Source organism: Sorex araneus, chromosome 7, assembly GCF_027595985.1.
Source record: "Sorex araneus isolate mSorAra2 chromosome 7, mSorAra2.pri, whole genome shotgun sequence".
Classification (NCBI taxonomy): Eukaryota; Metazoa; Chordata; class Mammalia; order Eulipotyphla; family Soricidae; genus Sorex; species Sorex araneus.
Window position 1 is genome coordinate 69,454,784 of NC_073308.1, and position 18,522 is coordinate 69,473,305.

General features: G+C 51.1%; 1 protein-coding gene and 1 long non-coding RNA gene across 2 annotated transcripts in view; one reads left to right on the forward strand and one right to left on the reverse strand.

Annotated features, from left to right (window-relative positions):
- Window positions 1-16,370, forward strand: part of ELF2 (E74 like ETS transcription factor 2) — a 48,428-nt gene extending 32,058 nt beyond the window's left edge. The window contains 6 exon segments of the mRNA XM_004606212.2: window positions 5,834-5,947; window positions 7,109-7,246; window positions 10,698-10,784; window positions 12,366-12,558; window positions 13,822-14,172; window positions 14,713-16,370. Of these exon segments, the coding sequence (XP_004606269.2) occupies window positions 5,834-5,947; window positions 7,109-7,246; window positions 10,698-10,784; window positions 12,366-12,558; window positions 13,822-14,172; window positions 14,713-15,340 (1,511 nt within the window). The 3' untranslated portion in view covers window positions 15,341-16,370.
- Window positions 5,956-10,396, reverse strand: LOC129406467 (uncharacterized). The gene is made up of 3 exons (XR_008631011.1): window positions 8,638-10,396; window positions 6,869-6,961; window positions 5,956-6,734 (listed from the first exon to the last, which is right to left on the reverse strand). It is a non-coding gene; the product is annotated as an uncharacterized LOC129406467 (long non-coding RNA).
- Window positions 16,371-18,522: the final 2,152 nt, after the last annotated feature.

Genomic DNA, 18,522 nt, shown 5'->3' on the forward strand with positions numbered 1-18,522 from the left:
TACTCTGGGCAGTGCTTGGGGGACCATCTGGGATGCTGGAAATCGAACCCGGGTCGGCCTCGTGCAAGACAAATGCCCTACCCACTGTGCTATCGCTCCAGCCCCAGTACTTGCATTTTCTACCTTAAAGTTTTTTGTTTCCCCCTCAGCTGGAATTTTTTTTCCTTACTCTGGTGTTGGGGGCTTGAACCCGGGACTAGAAAGGTTTTAAATTTTATGTGGTTCACATACTTTTATGGGACAGCTCTACTTTAGAGAATTATGTCTGTTCTCTTTTCCATATGGACCTTTAAAGGCCATTCTTGATTGGAAACTATGCGGGGGAAAAGCAGAGCCTCGTGTCGCGAACCTCCCGCTTTCTCCTGGCACTCGGTCATCTGTGGGCCTTGGCTCCCCTCAGCGCTTCAGCCTTGGGGCACTAGCGGCCTGGTCAGGTAGGGGGTGTGATGGCAGACCCTTGACCTTCAGTGGCAGTGGATGGCAGGGCTCGTAGGGCTGTACCTCTGCCGCAGGGAAGGGCTTCTCCTTTTTCCTCATTGCTCTCAAGTTGAAATGCTAGTAATTTTTTTTTTTTGCTTTTTTTTGCGGGGGGGTCACACCCGGCGATGCACAGGGGTTACTCCTGGCTCTGCACTCAGGAATTACCCCTGGCGGTGCTCAGGGGACCATATGGGGTGCTGGGAATCGAACCCAGGTCGGCCGCGTGCAAGGCAAATGCCCTACCTGCTGTGCTATTGCTCCAGCTCCAAAATGCTAGTAATTTTTATTTTTGACTGTAGGGACTGGATCTAGTGGCAGCGGTCTTTCCTGCAAAGCTGAGAGGGTATGTCTCTTGTCAGACTTAATTACCAAGTTTGGTATTTTCTAACAGCTGTTGAGTGAGTCTGGAATAGTCTCCCATGCAGACACCAGTTGATTAGAAAGCTAGAAATGGAACAGAGGACTAGCACCAGTAGGAAAGGGGGCATAAGCACATTTAACTTGTGGCAATGTGATTAGAATGAAATTGTTTTGAAATTGGATATATGTATTCCAAGAGAATTGATCAGCAGTATCAGCAGCTGATGGGAACGAGCAGGATACTTGTTTTTTGCTTTTTGGGTCACACCCGGCGATGCACAGGGGTTACTCCTGGCTCTGCACTCAGGAATTACCCTGGCCGTGCTCAGGGGACCATATGGGATGCTGGGAATCGAAGCCGGGTTGGCCGCGTGCAGGGCAAACGCTCTACACACTGTGCTATCACTCCAGCCCCATGAGCAAGATACTTGTGAGGTTACTTGGAGCTTCGTTGCTTCACTCCCCAAGTAGCAGGGCAGATATGAATGAAGTGATTAGTGCTTTCCAGCCCGTGCTGTGAGCTGGCTTGCACTGTATATACTGGGAAATTTATTTTCATCCTTAATCATTTGTGCAAAATATTAGTTTCACTTGAATATACATTTGTTAATCTCAACAGGAACTTAAGTAGAAGTAATAACATCTATGTTATCAAAAATTACTAGTTAAGGGACTGGCATGATAGTACACTTGCCTTGCATGTGGCCACCAGGTTTAATCCTTGGCTTCCTGTATGGTCCCCCAAGCAATTCCTGAGAGACTGGAGTGTAACCCCTGAGCATTGCCAGGTGTGGCCCCAAAACAACAAAACAAAATAGTCACTAGCAAATGTCAGAAGCAAAGTAGGAAGGGGAGAATGTTTCCTTTACATAGTGGGCAAACAACTTTTGGAAATGATCAGGTGCACGTTATTGGAGATTGGTTTTTGTATGCGCTGTTAGCAGTTAATTTGTTTGAATATGGCTTAGGTTACTAAAGTAAACTGAACATGACAAACCAGTGCTCTCCTTTTTTTTTGTTTTTGGGGCATACCAGGTGGTGCTGTGTTAAAGGCCGTTAAAGGTACATATGGAAAAGAGAACAGACATAATTACTCCTGAACTGGTTGGTGCTGGGGACCCTGTGGGTGCTGGGGCATGCACCCTCCCTGCTCTGCTCTCTCCTGCCCCCCTCGGGTTTTAAGTGTTTTACTTAAGCTTGGTTTTGATTGTCCGAGTGTCTGAACCATGAGGCTAGCGATGCAGTTCTGCTTGCATCCAGCTAAGCACGCCCCAAGCGGAACAGAGTAGATCTTTTAAAAGCTTGATAACTTATAGGCATTTGATACCTTTACTTATTTATTGATTGATTGATTGATTGGTCACACCCGGCGATGCTCAGGGGTTACTCCTGGTAGAGCTCGGGGGACCATATGGGATGCTGGAATCGAACCTGGGTCAGCTGTGTGCAAGGCAAATGCCCTACCCGCTGTGCTATTGCTCCAGTCCCTCCCTTTTACATTCTTATCTAAGCTTCAAATAGGAATACGTAAAATTTTTTTTTTCTTTTTGGGTCGTACCCGTCGATGCTCAGGGGTTACTCCTGGTAGAGCTCGGGGGACCATATGGGATGCTGGGGATCGGACCTGGGTCAGCTGCATGCAAAGCAAGCAAACACCCTCCCTGCTGTGCTACTGCTCCAGCCCCAGTAAATTTCTGTTAGTTTTCATATGTTTTATTCTGTAAATAAAAATTTCTTATTCTAAGAAATAAGTTGAATTTGGGGCACCAACCCCCCCACCCATGTTCCTGGCTCTCAGCAGGGGGCCATCTGGGGTGCACGCAAGACAAACGCCTTCCCTCCTGTGCTGTCTCCAACCCAGAAGACAAAACTTTTTTGTGTTTGGACCACTCCTGGCAGTGCTTAGGTCTTTGCTCCTGGCTCTGTGCTCAGGAATCACTCTGGCGGTGCTCAGAGGGCCTTATGGGGCGCCGGGCATTGAACCTGGCCTCGTGCAAGCTGAGCGCCCTACCTGCTGAGCATCTCTCCAGCCTGACAGCTTATCTTCCAAGTAATAGCTTCCACAGGCATAACTAAGGTGGAACCTTAAGTTGGGGGTGTACCTGACGCAACAGAAGGGCCATGTAACTGTTCGGCAAATTTCATTCTGTGTGTAGCTTAGTACAATAAATTGTTGCTGGAATCCTTATGTTAATATCGAATACGTACCTGAAGCTTTTACCGTGACAACGGTTTAGGATGTGTCTTAATACAATTACATAAATCAGTGTAATCAGAATGTTTTATTAATAGCCCCCAAGATTACAGCTTAATTGCAACATAACGGACTAGAAAGGGAATGAAGCTGTTTAGAGTCCAAAACTTCTAAAACTTTCCCCACGTTCCTTAGTGTCCCACGCATTGTGGGACGGGACTCTTTTTCCAAGCCCTTGAGAGCAGAGCACTGCGTGGGGCTCCTGCGCCCGTTCCTCCAGGCCGAGCTGGAAGGGCCGGCGCTGGGGCCTGTGCTCGGAGAATGAGCCGGGTCACCTAAAGATAGACTGGCTGCAGGCTGGCTGCCTCCCTCCGGCGCTGGCGAGGAGCAGATTGCCATAAATGGGAAGAGCAGCTGGAGACGCAGCACCTTGGTAGAGAGGCGCGGCGGGCAGGGCGACAGGTGGCCAGCTGGCCTCTCCGCGCCTCTGCCCGGCCGGGCTCACCCAAGTGTGTGTTTCCCTCTGAAAAGTGGCCTGGGAGTAATTTTTAAACATTTCCATCTTACGGTGCAGTTTGAGTTTGGAAAGTTGTATTAAATGTATGTAAATACACCACTGTAATCCTCTGAGAGACCCTCTTAAGATCAAATTAGAAATTGGTACAAATTCATGTTTCAGAACCTCTTACCTACCAAGTAGAGTACTTGCCCACTTAAAATTAGGACGTGAGGGGCCTGAGCCATCGTAGGGGGGGTAGGCGCTTGCCTTGCCTGACGGTGTCCTGGGTTTGACTCCCGGACCCCGGCAGTGTCCCCTGAGCACTGCCAGGAGTAAGCTCTGAGCTCGCTGGGTGTGACCCCAAAACCAAAACAAATCAATAAAGATAAGATGAATCAGGATGTGAGAGTAGCGTGTCCTGAAGGGCATCCTGTCTGCCGGAGTGGCGCTCTCCTTGGAAGGGTACTTGGCACTTGGTGCTCCTTTGGCATCGGAGAGGAATCTTGGCGTCTGCTCTGTGGGGTCAGTGTTTGCGACTAGAGGCAGCTAATGATGCGTGAGTGGGTCGGAGCGAGTCCAGTGGGCAGGGGCCTGGCCGTGAGCTTGACTGATCCCTGAGCATCACAAACCAAGAGAAAGGCTAAGGGGACAGGCTCTGTGGTCAGAGCACCTCGAGCTTCTCAGAGGGCACCAGGCCCTGGACTTCCTTCTGGGAATCGTTTTATACTCCGAGCTCAGGAGTCTGCGCGCGGAAACAGATTGCTCTCAGAAGAAAGTGAGCTGCTGGCTGAGGTTAGCAGATTCTGAGCACAGTTGAGAGTCCTGCCCGCTGCAGGCCACTGCAGTTTCAGAGTGATAAACCCAGCAGGGCGTAAAGGAAGCCTTCGGAGAGTTTGGGAAGGCGGAGTCAGAAAAAAACTTTCATGGGATCTGGAAGTCGGGGGTGGGGGGAGCAGACAATTTTGTGGCAGGGTTTTCTTTTTGTTAGTTTGTTTTCAGTCACAACCAGTGATATTCAGCGTCCTGCAGTTGGAATTTACTTCTGGCTGTGTGCTGGGGGTCAGGTCTGGTGCCAGGGATTGAATCTGGGTGCGCTGCAAACTCCCTACCCGCTGTACTGTTGCTCTGGTCCTGCTAACAAATTTTTTTTTTTTTGCTTTTTGGGTCACTCCCAGCGATGCACAGGGGTTACTCCTGGCTCTGCACGCTGGGATTTGAACCCGGGTCGGCCGCGTGCAAGGCAAACGCCCTACCCGCTGTGCTATCTCTCCAGCCCCCTCGCTAACAAATTTTTAAGTAAATTATGTGTGAATCTCAGCAAAGCCTGACAGCTCTTGATAAGACTACAAGGATCCATGTGTAATGAAGAAGTTTCTCTAGTGTTCAAGCTAAAGAACTCAGCCTGATAAGTCTGATACATTAAATTAAGAGTGTGTTTTTCTGACTGATTTTTTTTTTTTCCTTAGGACTTCTGGCGTTTTAGTGACTGTCAAAATATGTAATTGAGGGCCTGCACGTGGCCGATCCGGGTTCGATTCCCAGCATCCCATATGGTCCTCTGAGCACCGCCTGGGGTGATTCCTGAGTGCATGAGCTAGGAATAACCCCTGTGCATCGCCAGGTGTGACCCAAAAAGCAAATAAAAAAAAAAATGTAATTGATTGAACCCTTTGCCCTCCCACCTATTCCCTACCCCAACTTAGTTTAGGCTTAAAAATTCAGATAGATTTTACATTTCAAACATCTTTGTAATTTCTGTAACACTGTACCACTGTCATTGTTCATCAGTTTGCTCGAGCGGGCACCAGTAACGTCTCCATTGTGAGACTTGTTACTGTTTTTGGCATAGGGAATACTCTATGGGGAGCTTGCCAGGCCCTGCCATGCGGGCGAGATACTCTCAGTAGCTTGTGGGGCTCTCTGAGAGGGACAGAGGAATCGAACCCGGGTCGGCCGCTGTGCTATCGCTCCAGTCCTTTGTAATTTCTAATCTCAGTAATTGCTTTATTAACCTTCCGCACCTTTTTTGTTTTTCTGTTCTGGGCCACACCTGGCTGTGCTCCGGGGACCAGAGGCGGTCTGGGACGGGCAGAGGGGTGGGCCACCTGCAAGGGAGCACCTTCCCCGCCGGCCTGTCTCCAGCCCTGTAGGCAGCTCAGGCCGAAGGCTGCACAGTCCGGCGGGGCTCTGGGCCTTACTGGACGTGCTTCGTACAGATACTCTGTCTCGGTGACGCGGTTGCTTTCCGCTTCTTGCACAGTGCACGTGCTCGGTAACTGAGTGGGTCTTTCCCCCCACAGTGGAGGCGTCTGTTCACGGCAGCAGCACGCACTGTATGGACAAGACCATCGAGGCTGCCGAAGCGCTGCTCCACATGGAGTCTCCCACCTGCCTGCGGGAGTCGAGGAGCCCCGGTACGTGAGCATGCGCGAGCAGAGGGAAGGCTGTTCTCAGTGAGGATGGAAGAACTGGTCTGTCTGCCAGTTCCCGCACTTCCCCGACTCGGGGCCCGTCCCACCCCGTGAGGCCCATGTGGGCCCCTGACGTTACGCCTTGAGCTCCGGATCCTTGATGCGTTGGTCCGCGCCTCCCTGGCGGCCTGGAGGGAGACGAGCTCGTTTCTGCGTCTCCCTCCTGTTTCTTTGCCCCCTCCCCCCCAAGACTACCTCGGAGGGCCATTGTGTCCTGGTTTTTTAATTTGCTCAAATTTTAATGTCCTACTACTAATTGGAGTTAATAAATGTCAGATTGGCCCTTCTCAAGGGGTTTAGCATGACTCCTAGTTGAAGTAAGAACCTCATGTTTTATTCCGGGGTCTGGGAGGAAAGGGAGAGCATATTGGTCAATATATTAATCTCCGACAGTATGTAGCCCCGATCTGTGTTGAAATAGATGCGTCAGACCCTGATTATTCGGGCCCCCTGTGTAGAATCCAGCGTGCTCTGCGCTGTGACCCTCTCAGAAGATTTTACACAGCGAGGCAACAGGCCCTGGCCCCGTTACTAATAAGCAGGGTTGCCTTTGCTTCGTATTCTAAAATGATGATGAACTTTTGACGGTTCCACGTGTTTAATTCACGTGCGTCTGTCTCCAGTGGAAGAACCCTGCTGGGCCAGGGGTGCAGCTCCGCGGAGTCCTGGCGTGGAGCCCATGGTTCTTCGGCCACTCCTGGACTCTCTTGGTGGATACTTGAAGACAGTTCTGATTAAATGGCACATGGTTAGGTCGTTGTTTCAGACGTTTTCCCAATTGTCAAAATAATTTAAAGTCTTTTCTCATGAGCTGAGAAACTCTTCCAAGTGAATAAGGGGTTGACTGTTCGCGATCCTCCTTACCTTATCAGTGTCCCAATGCCAGCTGCTTCGTATTGATTTCCTCACACACCTTAGAGCGTTCTGCACATTCACCAAACCAGCTTCCGGCTGACCCTGTTGGGGAGATTTATTAGTAGGCCTTACTGCTGCTGAATATTGAATTGCCCACATTGAGAACCAGTAGTAGGGGTGGGGAAGTTTTAATTTTTCAACTTTTTTTTATAGTGGAAGTGTTTGTCCCTCCTTGTGTATCAACTCCAGAATTTATCCACGCTGCTATGCGACCCGACGTCATTACTGAAACGGTAGTGGAGGTGTCGACAGAGGAGTCTGAGCCCATGGACACCTCTCCGATACCCACATCTCCCGAGAGCCACGAGCCCATGAGAAAGAAAAAAGGTAGGGCGTGTGTGGACCTTTCTAGAAAGGCGGGCACATTCTGTGGGGGAGGTATCTTTTCCCCCCATCAAGGGACTTAGAAAATATGTGACATAAAGTTAGGATGTTGTCTTAATGAGAGATCCTCCAAAACCAACGGACTGAGGGTTTATTTTGTGCTTTAACATATTTATTCTGTTTTTCTTTTTTTCCTTTTTGGGTCACACCCGGCAATGCCCAGGGGTTACTCCTGGCTCATGCGCTCAGGAATTACTCCTGGCTTCTCGGGGGACCATATGGGTTGCTGGGAATCAAACCTGGGTAGGCTGCGTGCGAGGCAAGCACCCTATCCACTGTGCTGGCACTCCAGCCCCTAATATATTTATTCTGTGTAGAAGAGCATAAAAGTCGTTGTCTGAAAATACGATTACAGAAGATGTTAGTCACAGCAGGAAGATCAGAGATTCAGTGTGTAGCTTTCTACTTTCTGACCCCTTTAGGTATTGATTATTTAAAAACACAAAATATTCTTCATGGTTTAAAAATCTTCCCACCTTTCTTGTGGGTGCTAAGGTAAAAGCCAGGCGGGAGCACGCGGCTGACCCTCGTTTGATCACTGGCTCCGCACTTGGGCCCCAGCCCCACTAGGTGTGGTCCGGAAGCAACACCCGCTCCTCCCTCCCAGCCCCCTGAAATAAAGTGAAGGACGAAGTCCCGTGTTCTTTGCTCCCCGTACCTTGTGTTTTGTTTCTGTCTGTGGCATGAGGAGTTGAATTTAGGTCTGTGCTTGTGTACGAGGCTGTTACTGTTAGCACTGAGCCCTATCCCCAGCCCTTACCTTGGACTTGAAAACACCAAGATTTGGGGCTGGAGGGATAGCACAGCGGGGAGGGCGTTTGCCTTGCACGCAGCCGACCCGGGTTGATTCCCAGCATCCCATATGGTCCCGAGCCCCGCCAGGGGTAATTCCTGAGTGCAGAGCCAGGAGTGACCCCTGTGCATCGCCGGGTGTGACCCAAAAAGCCAAAAAAAAAAAAAAAAGAAAAAAAAAACACCAAGATTGCTGAGAGACACTTGTTTTTTGTTCCTTAGTTGGGTTTTTTCCCCCTGTCACGTCCAGTGGTCCTCAGGGTTTCTCTTAGCTCTGCACTTAGGGACCAAGGAGACCATATGTGGTACTGGGGATTGAACCCAGGGTGACTGCGTCAAGGCAAGCGCCTACTCACTGTGCTGTCACTCCAGCCCCAACTGGGAGACACTTTTAAGTGGAATAAATAGTAGAGAGCAGTTTCGCCTCTGTGACTCCGGCTGGCAGCTGGGCTCACCAGGTTCCTGAGCACCGCCAGGGACCAGTGGCGATGGCGTGGCCTTGTCCTAGTTGAAGCCAGGGGAGCAGTGGCGAGTGAACTCACCTATTCCATGTCCTGGGCCTGTGCCCATTGCTGCGGTTCCGGTGAAGGACGAGTGTCATCCCTCATGACACGTGTAGGGTGGCTGTCTCCCGAGAGTCTGAAGGAAAGAAGCGAGGAGACTTGCTTCTATAAATATTTGCAAATAAAGGCTGTTTCCAGTGGGCGCTTTCTAAGGAGCTTCCTAAGGAGGGAAGGACCCAGAAAAGCTGGCGTGAGTGTGACCAGAAGCAGGAGATAACGGCAAGTCCAGGGAAATGGTCTTAATGGGAATGGGCTTACTGACCGCTTGAAAATCACATACCGAAGCATCAGATGGCTGTGTTCAGCGCACTGGGGGCGAGGTTAGTAGGTGCTGTTTGCTCTTGCTGGTAACAGCTTTCTATTTTCAAATTTTAGTAGTCTAGACTAATAAGTGTCTTCAAGACCGTGTAGCACGAAGTATACAAGAATTAGTTTTACTAGTATTGGCAAGAGAGTACAGAGGGGATAGTGCACCTCCAGAATAGCCCTGAGCACAGAGCCAGGAGTCAACTTCTTAGCTTGTGTAAGTTGGGTTTGTAGGTATGACCCAAAATAAATTTTTTTTAAAAAAGGTAATTTTACTGGAATGTGCCTCGCCTCTCTCCCCCTCCCCATTTTAAGTACTTAAGTACTGTTGGTAAAAACCTGGCTGCATAGGAAACACAATCTGTTTGGGTTAACTTTTCCTTTAAGTTAAACTTTCATCCTTGAAATTAGGATTTAGCAAAGATGTTAGTCATTTTTACTGATTTCCTACATGTAAATGTTACTTAAAATTGAGAAATTAACCTGTTTTAAGGAGGCCAGTGAACTTTTGATTTGAATTTTTGCCAAAGCATTCTTACAGATGATAGGATTACCTTAATAAAGTCCTAAATTGTAATAGCTCTGTTTTAAAATAGACACTTTAATTCAGCTCTTTTTTCTTTTTTCCTTTTCCGGGTCACACCCAGAGATGCTTAGGGATTATTCCTGGCTCTGCACTCAGGAATTATTCCTGGTGGTGCTCTGGGAACCGTATGGAATGCCAGGGATCGAACCCGGCTTGGCCGCATGCAAGGCAAACGCCCTCCCCACTGTACTATCACTCTGGCTCTAGTTCAGCCCTTTATTTAGCTCTAAATAATCCTTGCTAATGCAGAATAGAGTGCCAGGTAATCAGTAATAATCTACTTAATCTGGAAATAGGATCTAGTTCAGTGTTTGCAGCCTCTTAGAACCCCCCTCAGCGCCGATTTGGATTCAGCGTAGAGCAGCCTCGCTCCCTCCGCTGCCGTGGGCGAGTGTCAGAGCCTGTGCCGGGAGTGAGTAGGGCGGGTCGGACACACGTGGACTAGCCATGGGATCATTACTTGGAAGACACTTTTTACCCTCTTGATGTGTTTGTTCAAGTGGGGGGACTTGAACAGTGATGCTTGAAATCTGGTATATTGATTGGCTTAGAGCAGGAGTGTGTGAAACGATCTTTTTGAGCTTGAAGGGCTTCACAGGTTATCAGATCCTCAGCAGTAGGTAGGGAAAAGCTTTATCCAAAAATACTATACAACAACAAGCAAAAGCTATACTGAGACTGGTTTTATTGCTGTGTTGTTGAAACAGGTTAGCACATTGAGCCTCCCATCATGGAAATAATCTGGTTTCTCAGAGCTCTGAATGGTCCTGCCAACTGACCATTGTAATCTAAAATACAGAAGCGCCTTTATTTATTTATTTGTGCTTTTTGGGTCATACCCAGCGATGCTCAGGGGTTACTCCTGGCTCTGCACTCAGGAATTACCCCTGGTTGTGCTCAGGGCACCATATAGGATGCTGGGAATCGAACCTGGGTCAGCGGTGTGCAAGGCAAACGCCCTCCCCGCTGTGCTATCATTCCAGCCCCTAAAATACAGAAACGCTTTTAATGCTCTCTCTAAAAGCAACTTTTATGTGCAAAGTACATTAATCTACAAATGGATGTCTACTTTCAAAGTCTGCTAATCTTACCTTTCTTGTTTGCAATGTGTAGTTTTAATACCTTGGTTTTTTTTTTTTCCCCCCAGTTGGCCGTAAACCAAAGACCCAGCAATCACCAATTTCCAATGGGTCTCCTGAGTTAGGTATAAAGAAGAAGCCCAGGGAAGGAAAAGGTAACTGGGCAGGTTATTTGGGAAGTGTTGGTTTACTGTCCCGAGCGCAGGCATGTGGGCCCGTGTGGGTACCAGGGAGTGTCTGTTGGCTGCGGGCGGCTCTGAGGGGGCGTGGGGGCGTGGTGCTGGTACTGGGCAGGAGCCGCTGTTGGGCCTCGCCGTACCTTCGCAGGCCTGTTAGCACAGTGCCGCTTGGGCCGGAGGCGCTCAGGGCCCAGGGCCAAGCCTGGCAGTGCCGAGCGAGGGGCTGGTGGGGGGCTCTGTGGTGCTGGGAACTGGTTTTGGGTCTTTCAAGTCCAGAACGTCAGCTGCAGCCCTTGAGCTGTTCTCCTGTCTACCTAGTTTCCTTTACTTTGCTGCAGGGGCAGGGCCGGGTGGTGTCTCGGGCACTCGGGCTCCTCATGGCGACTGAGCCAGCCCTGGGGGGGCCTGAGGGAACGGAGCTGGATCTGCACTCAGGACCCAGCGGCTTTGGGGGCCAGATGGGGTGCGAGGGATCGAACCCTGCTTGGCTGCGTGCAAAGAAGCACCTTCCCCACTGTGCCCTCTCTCAGGCCCCGAGGCCACTCTGACAGTGCTCTGGGCACCTTATGTGGTGCTGGGGATCGATTGTAGAGTCGCCTGCTTGCAAAGTAAAAAGGCTTCCCTTTCTGAACTCTGTGTCTTTCCCAAACCCTGCCTGAAAAACACACGCTGATCCCTACCTTGGGGAGAACTGGTGGAGTGGAACAGTTTAAGGTCTGCTAGGGCTGAGATGTGGCCCCGAGCTGGAAAGAAACTTAAAAGATGCGTGTTACTTTCAGTTAACATATCGTGCTGGCTTGCGTGAAATCCCTCCGCACTGGGCATGGTCTCTGCTGGGGAGAACTACGGCCAAGGCACTGGCCGTGCACACTGGGGCACTAGCTCAGTCCCCAGCGTCGCATGGTCCCTGAAACAGAGCCAGGAGTAGCCTCCAACCACTGCTGAGTGTGACTTTTAAGACTGTAAAAAAAAAGTTTAGTGTTTTTTTGAGATGCAATTTATTTTATTCAGAGTTCAAATGCAGGTAACTTTGATTCAGTTCAGTCTGGGTTCACCTGAAGTAAATTATTCTGCCTGGCCTTTACTGAACCCAGAGCCCGTGATGAGGCTGGAGCCACAGTGTAGTGGGCGGGACACTTGCTTGGCATGTGGGCGACCTGGGTTCAACCTGGCATTCCCTTTGGTCCCCTGAGCACCGCCAGGGGTGGTCCAGAAACAGGAAGGAAGGGAGGGAGGGAAGAAGGAAGGAAGGGAGGGAGGGAGGGAGGGAGGGAGGAAGGGAAAATAAATCAGAAGACAACCAAAAAACGCAAATCCATGAGAAGGAAGAAGACAAGTCTGTGAGCCGGGCGCTGTGCGGGCGTGCAGTGGTACCGGCAGACGGCATCGCAGGGCCGAGGGCTAGCCCAGAGGGCTGGCCGCTGTTCACGTGCCGGTGGACAGGCAGGACTACGAGCCAGGCATTTTCTTTTGTCACTAATGAATTATGCTAGTGCAGTTAAGCATTTGTATTTAAGTACACTAACCAGTTTTACGTTATCATTATTGTTTTCAAAGGAAACACAACCTACTTGTGGGAGTTTCTTCTAGATCTCCTTCAAGATAAAAATACGTGTCCCCGGTATATTAAGTGGACTCAGAGAGAAAAGGGCATATTCAAGCTTGTGGACTCGAAGGCTGTGTCGAAGCTTTGGGGCAAGCATAAGAACAAGCCAGACATGAACTATGAAACGATGGGACGGGCTCTGAGGTAAGAACACAGAAAAATTAACCTTCAGATAAAATGTATCTTCATACTGTACGGTAGCTGTTTAAAGAGAAATGTTTAGAAGTTTCTTAATAACTTTCAGTCTGGGAAATATTTTAGGGCCCCACCGCGTTTTGGAGTTAGAATTTGGGGGCCATGCCTCGCAGTGCTCAGGAGCCACTCCTGGTGGTACTTGCGGTGTACAGTGCCGAGGGTAGGCCTGCGGCTGGCAAGACAGCTCCTGGCAGCCCCTGCATGGATCTCTCTGGCCTCTACCCACCTGCTTCATGCACCGGTGTATAATTGGGGTCATAAACATTTCTCTGACAAAAGGGGGACAGGAACCGGGAAAGCCTGAGGAGCCCCGGTCTAGAGCGGGGTGCAGGTTTGGGAAGTAGACTTAAATCTTGGATGCCTAAAATTTTTACGTTATTGGAAAATGTGCTTTGCAGAAAGTGCACGTTTGCAATTCGAAGTTACTTACTCCTCACGTAGAAAGCAGTAAAGCTTTGCCTCGGACTGCGGTGGTGGTTGGGCCCCGCCTGGCCGGGCTTACAGCTCACTCCTAGTTGCCATTGGCTTGGCCGCGTGCCAGGCTAGTGCCTCTCTCTCCTGCGTCATCTCTTGTGCCCGAGTGGCAAAGGTTGGAAGAAACTAAACCCAGACCCAATGAGTTTCCAGATTCTTGGCATTGAGTTTCGGCAGATTTGTTCACTGACTTTCATCTGGATAGACAGCTGTCTCCTAAGCCTTGAGACTCGAAGGGGTGTGGCTTGTCATAGCGATGGGCAGAATTCCTCCCCCGTCCCCGCACCCCGGCTGAATCTCTGAGAAGTGCTGCTTAGGTGGCTCGCCGCTTACGGCCTGTGTAAATGACAGTTGAGGTTGTATCAGTGTCTGTAAAATACAGTGAAGTGGTTGTAGGCAAAATTCCTTCCCTACAGGTGAGTAAGCTGGAGAGCTGAATACATGCTTCGCAGGCAGGAGCCCTGGGCTCCCTCCCCACTCCTGCGTGGCCCTCCAAGCCCCATCACGAGGTGGCCCTGAGCACCACTGGTTGTGGTCCCCAAAACAAGACTACAAAAAAAGAGGATTTGAGCGACTTAGTTTCTCAGATCAGTGACACCAGGTTCCAGCTTTGTGCTCCAAGCCCTTCGCCCTCGCAGCGGTGAGGCGGAGAGCACCCTGTCTGGCTCACGGGAGCAAGGGCTGGGGAGCTGGGCGGGGCTGGGGGAGCCCGTGGCTGATGGGTGCTTTTCCTGGCAGGTACTACTACCAGAGGGGCATTCTGGCCAAGGTAGAGGGACAGCGGCTTGTCTACCAGTTCAAGGACATGCCCAAAAACATCGTGGTCATCGATGACGACAAGAGTGAAGCCTGCAGTGAAGAGCTGGCAGCGGCTCCCGACGACAAGTCCCTGGAGCGCGTGTCGGTGTCTGCAGAAAGCCTCCTGAAGGCGGCGGCCTCCGTACGCGGCGGGAAGAACGCCTCGCCGCTCAGCTGCGCCCGGGCAGACAAGGGCGTCGCTCGGGTGCTGAATATCACGTCCCCCGGTCATGACTCTTCATCCAGATCGCCACCTGCCACGGCTTCTGTGGCCTCTCCAGCAGCTCCACGGTGAGGGAGGGGACGGCACTGGGGACAGTGCACTTTCTAGAAAGTTCCTTGATAAAAATGGTGGGTTCCTGGGGCTGGAGCGATAGCACAGCAGGGAGGGCATTTGCCTTGCATGCAGCCCACCCGGGTTTGATTCCCAGCATCCCATATGGTCCCCTGAGCACCACCAGAGGTCATTCCTGAGTGCAGAGCCAGGAGTGACCCTTGTGCATGGCCGGGTGTGACCCAAAAAGAAAAAAAAATGGTTGGTTCCTCTTTAATGTTGGTCTTTTAAGAATCCACTGTCACCAGGACTTTGAAAAGTGCTTTGGCATTTTAGGTGTCTTTGGTTTTCAAAGGAGATGTGTCAGCTCACTTAAATTGCTTGTTAACGGCTTAAGAATGTAACGTGGACTTTCCCAGGCGTGTGGTCTTTCATATTTTGCACCTCAGGGATTCTCAGAGTGTCTGCAAAGTCTCGAACACTATGCACAGTTTGGGTGTGTGTGCCTCATTTTGTTCCAGACCAATTTTCTAATACTGAGACTTTTCCAAATCTAGGACGGTTCGTGTGGCGATGCAGGTCCCTGTTGTAATGACATCACTGGGTCAGAAAATCTCCACCGTGGCCGTCCAGTCCGTGAACGCGGGTGCGCCGCTAGTCAGCAGCAGCAGCCCCAGCGCCGCGAGCTCCCCGAAGGTGGTGATCCAGACCATCCCCACCGTGATGCCCACCGCGGCTGAGAGCGGAGACAAAATCACCATGCAGCCTGCCAAGATCATCACCATCCCGGCCACGCAGCTGGCGCAGTGCCAGCTGCAGACCAAGTCCAGCCTGCCCGGCTCAGGCAGCATTAACATTGTGGGCACCCCTCTGGCTGTGAGAGCACTGACCCCCGTGTCCATCGCGCACGGCACCCCCGTCATGAGACTCTCCGTGCCTGCGCCCCAGGCCTCCAGCCAGACGCCCCCCCGGGTTATCAGTGCGGTCCTCAAAGGGCCTGAGGCGCAGGCCGAAGCCCTGGCCAAAAGGCCGGAGCACGACGGGAAGGCCTTGCAGCTGGCCCAGGAGGAAAAGCCCGCCGACGGGGGGAAGACGGTCACCCACGTCGTGGTGGTGAGCGCGCCGTCTGCCATCGCCCTTCCCGTCACCATGAAAACGGAAGGACTCGTGACCTGTGAGAAGTGAGGCTGTCCTCGACGGCACTGACAGAACACTTGGAGGGCGGCAGCGGGACAGTCTCGGAGACTGACTTTAGACGCTGGAATCGTGCAAGGAAATCATCTTACTGGAGCCGATTACCTTCCCCATGTTTCAGTGGGGAGTGAACGCCAGACCCGATGCTGACGGCAACTGCCTCTCCCGGTGGGCCGCGGAGCCCGAACACCAGAAGGCTCAGAGGGACCAAGCCAGTCACTACAATGTCAGTCACACTACGCCTCGGCACACTAACGTTCTGTAAGAGGGACAGTCCACGGGAGGGGCGGGCGATCGCAGTGTTACCTAGAGCGATTCTCCATGCATTTTACATGCATACCAGCAATTCTTACTGTGTTCACACAGAACTCACTTAACTGGTGCTATGTGAAGACTCTGCTAATATAGTTCTTGTAGAATGTGAATTGAAGAACGGATCCAAAAGCTTCAGAAAGAGGAGAGCAAAAATGACCTAGTGTGTTTTTTTTCCTTTTTTTTCTTTTTCTTTTTTTTTTTTTTTTATCATATAGCTTTTAAGCTGATTTAAAACAAAGGCCTTAGACTAATTTTCGGTTTTCTTTCTTGAAATAAGCTAATGGCTTGTTTGTGTAAAGCTTTTTTATTAAAGAAAATTTTAAAAATCTTGTACCTAGCACAGTATTGTTATAGAATTTACATGTAACATTTTATATGGTAGTTTAAGTCTGTCAGTTTCTTAATTGTGGACAAATTCACAGTTGGCTCCGGCCCTTTGCTGTCACACACCTGTGTCACTCAGCAGCCCTGCATCGGTGCCGACATGGCAGTTCAGGCCCAGCATGAATTTTTGTCAGATAGCTCTAATACCTGGAGTTCTCTTTTCTTTTTTTTTTTTAGTTGAAGTTTAAGAGGGAAAGTACCAGTGTTCAGATTTGAACTATAATAGTTTGTATATTCAACATTTGAAGTATATTCTATTTTGTTGTACTCTTGTTTCAAAGTGTATTCAAGTAGGTTTTCTGAAATATAGATATGAAATTTATCTTGCGTTTTGGTCTCTGGTGGTGTTCATAACACTATTCCAAAGGTAGCGGGGAGCCCGGGTCAGGAGCCCGGCCGGCTGCCGTGGGTTTCTCTGGCCCAGGACGTGGACATTTTGGCACATCCCTCCATGGTGCTGCCTTCTTTCTAATTCCTAGCCCTATTCTACAGCCCTGCACATCGCGATGGAGCTGCTGTTGCGCGTTGGCTGCACATACTGATTTACATGTATGTCAGATCACTTAATGCTTGGTATGGAAGAATGAGGACTCCTTGGCCCTTTGACAGGTCTGAGCACGGAGGTGGCGGGCGGGGAGCATTTCACACCCAGCTGCACCGTCGCATCTTCATTCTCTTTTCTACTCCCAAGAAAATTCTGTTTTTTGTGGCCTTGAATTGTGCATTTTATCAGCTTCTAGGGTCAACAAAAATTTTTGTAGTAACTTCTGTTGTAATCTTTTTTCTCTTGCCCATAAATACACAACAGCCCTTGAAATACTCCGTCCTTAAAGCGTTTCTTGGGGAGTGGATCTCCTAAGAAGCCCGCCTCGGAACCCACACTCTGGCACTTGATTCTGTCTTGAGTTTCGGACCGGGAGTCACGCTCGATGGGTCTGGTTTGGCATCTTTCAGCCAGTGTGAGGCAAGCGGGGCCCTCCCTGGAGACGCAGATATTGCTTGCAGTTGGTAACGCTTACCGCGAACTTAGGCCATGCTGTGTGTGGCTCAGAACTACGGGTGGACGTCATTGACCCGCCGTGTTCTTTGCTTGTGATTCGCTTCGGCCACGCCCGCCTAGCTTGCCCGTCACTACCGAACGCTTCTTTGTGTCTTTCGGATTAAGTACGCTGAGGTGTCGAGTTGCAGTCGGACACCCAGCACGTCCTCACCTGTTGGCGCTGACTGAATCGGGCAGGTAGGGCGTTTGCTCCAGCCTGAGCAAGCAGGAGACCGTGGGCTTGTGTCTGCGTCAGAGCCGCACTGAGCTGCCATGCCGCGCCTCCACCTCCGTCCACGAGTCGGTCCCGGCTGGGCCCCTCGTGTGGGCGCATCTACTCCTCCAGGCCCGTCCTTGCTCTCCTGCCCACCTGCAGGGACCCCCTGGTCACGGTTCCAGCCCACTGCCCGGCTCTCGAGTGAGCTCGAGGTCTCACGCGGTATCTCGGCGCTCTGGCTGCCCTGGCTCCTCTCTGCTTTGCCATCCTCTTGGGGCCTTCCCCAGACAGCAGTCGGAAGCATTGGGTCCATGTGTTGAGGATTTATTTATTTATCTTTTGCTTTTTTTGGGTCACACTTGGCGATGCACAGGGGTTACTCCTGGCTCTGCACTCAGGAATTACTCCTGGCGGTGCTCAGGGGACCATATGGGTTGCTGGGAATCGAACCTGGGTTGGCCGCGTGCAAGGCAAACGCCCTACCCACTGTGCTATCATCGCTCCAGCCCCGGTGTTGAGGGTTTAGACCCTGTGCTTGGCAGGATAACCCGCACTCGTCTAAAGTTCGCTGTCTCTGGCGGTCTGTGCGTGCGTGGTGGTCAGACTGGGGATATTGGAGCGATTCTGCCCTAGCTCTGGGTCTGGGGATTGGGGACGAGGGCTCGCCCCCGGCCACCTGGCGCCGTCTCCCCCCACCCCCCCCCCCCCCCACACACACACACTCTAGCTGTGGGATGGGTTTCTCTAATTCCACGGGCTAATTTCTCTAATTCCAGTGTCCAAATGAATTCTCTTCTGTTTTAGATCTTTTGGCTGCTCCTACGTGACAGTCACCAGCTGAGGGCCCTCCTAGAAACCTCGGCAGTCTCTGCCCAGGTTCCACGGCTGGAGTCTTGGGAAGCTCCTCTCCCAGGGTTGGAGAGCTCGGGGCTGAAGGTGCTCGTCTTACCCGGCAGCCAGCCCATGTGCGTCCTCGAACACGTGGTCACCTGAGCTCAGAGCCTGTGGCTCAGACCGAATCCCGCCACTGCAGTGGCCGCTGCTCCCTCCCCGGGAGCCTTCTGAGATGCCCGCGGTGCCCTGTTCTCCCAGTCCTCGCTGGCCCAGCCCTGCAGAGCATCTTTCTGGACCGCTCTGTCCTGGACTGGACTTTGCTCTTGGCGGTGACCGCGCCTCAGAGCAGAAGCTTCAGAACTAGGTTTGCAAAGTGCAGAGGAA